General features: G+C 40.6%; 1 protein-coding gene across 1 annotated transcript; it reads left to right on the top strand.

The window, feature by feature from the left end:
- Window positions 1–844: 844 nt before the first annotated feature.
- On the top strand, window positions 845–1,759 carry LOC113249451 (olfactory receptor 4C11-like). The gene has a single exon (XM_026490963.1). The coding sequence runs from the start codon at window positions 845–847 to the stop codon at window positions 1,757–1,759; it is 915 nt and encodes a 304-aa protein (XP_026346748.1).
- Window positions 1,760–3,687: the final 1,928 nt, after the last annotated feature.

Below are 3,687 nucleotides of genomic sequence, written 5' to 3' on the forward strand. Positions count from 1 at the left end.
ATATGAAAGCAAAATTTCAAGGTAGTTAAGTTACCTGCCCAAGGAAAGTGCAAGTTCTGCGGAGTTAAATCCTGGTAGGAGTCAAAATTGTTAAAGGATATTTAATTTTTATTCCTCAAATGCAAAGGTTTGATGTAAGGCAGTTAGTTTCTTGCAGTGGCCCCTGGCCAAGAGCTTATGCTAAAAATATAATAGGAAAACATGTTTGTGAGTAGGCTTTAGTGTAGACCTCAGAGCATAAGCAGTTGCGAACGCCTGGACTGTTCAGGGCAGAATGAGGCCCTCCTCTGAAATTCCCTCAGAAAAGGAGTGGCTGGGAATGCCTGGTCTGCTCAGGACCTCAGGATGGAGCGCTGCCCTCCCCCAAAACCTGATTAGCCTTGATAATAGCCCACGGGGTCTGTACAACACAGATAAGAATATGCTTTGCTTTGTTTACTCAACCTGGATGTACTATAGGCTTTAAGACTCCCCTTGATTACCCTTGTCTTTGATTGTTTATCGCTAATTACTATGCGAGGCTGTAGCCGCTGTGGATGATTGCATTCCTTGCAGTGGTCACCTGCTCCCTCGTTTCTTTCACACCTAACCTGTCTGTGCCTCATCCTTCTTCGAGTCACCACCGTACTGCAGCAGTTTCTGAATCAACAGACAGATCTGGGAGAGGCTTGGACTTCTGTAGATTTACAGAGATTCATAGAGGATTAAAGGCAGTTGGAGGTAACATAACATGGAACAAGAAGGAATTCAGAGGTCAGTCCACTGGCCTTCCCATGATGTCACTTCTTTTCTTCTTTTTTCAGATTAAATCCTTGTCAACAGCATCTTACCTACAGCTGCTAGTATGGCGATGAATAGCAGTGTGACTGAATTCATTCTGTTTGGGTTGACACAGGATGCAGGAAAGCAGAAAGCAATATTTGGGGTCTTCTTGATGCTTTACCTTGCCACTCTGCTGGGGAACTTTCTCATTGTAGTGACTATTAAAGCAAGCAGGACCCTCGGGAGTCCCATGTACTTCTTCCTATTCTATCTGTCCTTTGCTGATGCCTGCTTCTCTACAACCACAGCTCCCAGATTGATTGTGGATGCCCTTTCTCAGAAGAAGTCCATTTCCTACAATGAGTGCATGACTCAGGTCTTTGCAGCCCACTTCTTTGGGTGCCTGGAAATCTTTGTGCTCATCCTCATGGCTTTTGATCGCTGTGTAGCCATTTGTAAGCCCTTACGATACACGACCATCATGAGCTGCCGTGTCTGCAGTGTGCTGGTGATTCTGAGCTGGGTGGGATCCTGTATCCACTCTTCAGTACAAGTTTTTCTGGTTTTGGGATTGCCTTTCTGTGGCCCCAATGTGATTGACCACTATTTCTGTGACTTGCAGCCCTTGTTGAAACTTGCCTGCATGGACACTTATGTGATAAACTTGCTAGTTGTTTCCAACAGTGGAGCCATATGCATGGTGAGTTTCATAATCCTGCTTATCTCCTATGTCGTCATCTTGTACTCTCTGAGAAACTACAGTGCAGAAGGAAGGCGGAAAGCCCTTTCCACCTGCACCTCCCATTTCATGGTGGTTGTCTTATTTTTTGGTCCGTGTATATTCATATACACACGCCCAGCAACCACATTTCCAATAGACAAGATGGTGGCTGTGTTTTATACAATTGGGACACCCTTGCTCAATCCTCTGATCTATACACTGAGGAATGCAGAAGTGAAACATGCCATGAAAAAGTTATGGTGTAGCCAAGTATGACTTCTGTCGATACATGATATTCAGGGATTCTAATGTGCATTTCCTTAATAGCTTGTTTTGCTTCATAGACAGGAAAGATAAAATATTCCCCCCTGGGGAAAAAGAATTAACAAATTTTAATTGCATTAAGATTTTGTATATTTAATTGTGTTAATATTAATAAGCATTAACAAATACATATATTCGGTTATTCTGAAAGGATTGCTTTAGAATAGGATTACTTACAGTCCATCACCATATTGAACAACCCATGATGGCCCTTAGTGGAATGCTATTAATATCTAATCATATTCACATGATAATTTAGCTTCCTGTACAAATTTGTTTTCAGAAAGAAAAGTACTGACCAGTGACAGAATGATTATGTGTTTATGCACACACCAGTTCTTTTTTCTAGATTTTATTCTAGTCTTTAAGACTGTGGTCAGAGGGGCACCTGGGTGGCTCCATCATTAAGCAGCTGCCTTCTGATCACATCATGATTCCAGTGTCTTGGAATTTAGTCCTATGTTGGGCTCCCTGCTCAGTGTGGAGCCTTCTTCTCTCTCTGCGGGCTACTTCTGCTGCCTGTGCTCTCTTTCTCTGTCAAATAAATAAATAAATAAATAAATAAATAAATAAATAAATAAAATCTTAAAAAAAGAAAAGAAAAATAAACTACCTGATATTCAAAAAAAAAAAAGAATGTGGTTATAAGAGCTAATCCATATGGAACTGGAACTTAGAAGTAGAGGTTGCTATCTTGAAAACATGGGACTTGGAGAAGGTGTTCTGAGAAAATGATACATTTATTCATCTATAAGAACCTTCACTGCCATCTCTCGAAGCACTGCTATAATAAATATATAGATCTTGGATATCCTCATGTCAATGGTGATTCCTTAGATGTGGGGCCCTATGCACACAAGTGTGTGGTAGCCTTGGATGTCCCCTTTAGGCAGAATTAATTCTTATCGATGCAATTCTATACCATGTCATGGAAGACTCACTCTTCATCAGGGAAACATTTTGCTAGCATTAACATTCAGGTAGGCATAATCATTCAGAGCTACTGTTAAAAATCCTTCTGAAAAGGAAACCCTACTGGAGGGTTCCATGACTTGATCACATTTGTTTTTACTGTACATCCAAATTAGAGACATTAGTGTCATTCAGACAGATATCTTCTGTTTACTTCATGTATCATCCTTTATCAGGCAAGATCATTAGTAATTGTTACTCAGAATCACCTTCCGATGTGATTTCATCTGTGACTTTCTTCCTCCCTCCCTCCAATCTGCCCAGCCTCCCTCTCTCCCTTCTGATTGCTTTCGTCCTCCCTTCCTCCCTCTCTCCTTTCCTCAGTCCCTCCTTCTTTCGTTCCTCCCTCCCTTCCTCCCACCCTTCCTCCCTCCCTTTCTTCCTTCCTTCTTTCCTTCCTTCCTTCCTTCTTCTTCCCTGATACTCCCTCCCCCTCATCCTTTCTTTCTTCTTTTCTTTCTTGCAACACATTGTTAATTAGTTATGTACTAGGTTCCATGACTGGAGGATACAAAGTTGAATGAGAGAGTCATGACCCCAATCCTCATAAAGGATAAATCTACAGGAATTCCTTAAAGTTTGTCAAATATATAGGTATTATTTCCTTTGGTCCAGCCCTAATTTTTGCTACCTTAAATTGTTTTTATAATTTGACATTGGAAAGGAAGGGCATGGGATTTAAAGATTTTTTTCTCTAAACATCTTTTTCCAGAGAAGTCCCTCTTCCACTTTCCTGATATTTCTGTTTCTTGACTTCCATCATGTCATGATTTCTTGATTATTTTGGTGCTTCTCTGATCTTACTTCCTGGTTCACTTTACAGTTTCTTCTGCTGTAACTTCTTGTCTTCTGAAAACCAATTCATTTTTTTCTTCTGGCATTTAAAAAAATTAATTTAAATTCAATTT

The sequence above is a fragment of the Ursus arctos genome, unplaced genomic scaffold, assembly GCF_023065955.2.
Source record: "Ursus arctos isolate Adak ecotype North America unplaced genomic scaffold, UrsArc2.0 scaffold_23, whole genome shotgun sequence".
Taxonomy (NCBI): domain Eukaryota; kingdom Metazoa; phylum Chordata; class Mammalia; order Carnivora; family Ursidae; genus Ursus; species Ursus arctos.

Coding starts and splice junctions, on each gene's coding strand:
- LOC113249451 (XM_026490963.1), top strand. CDS start 845: ATGGCGATGAATAGCAGTGTGACTGAATTCATTCTGTTTGGGTTGACA.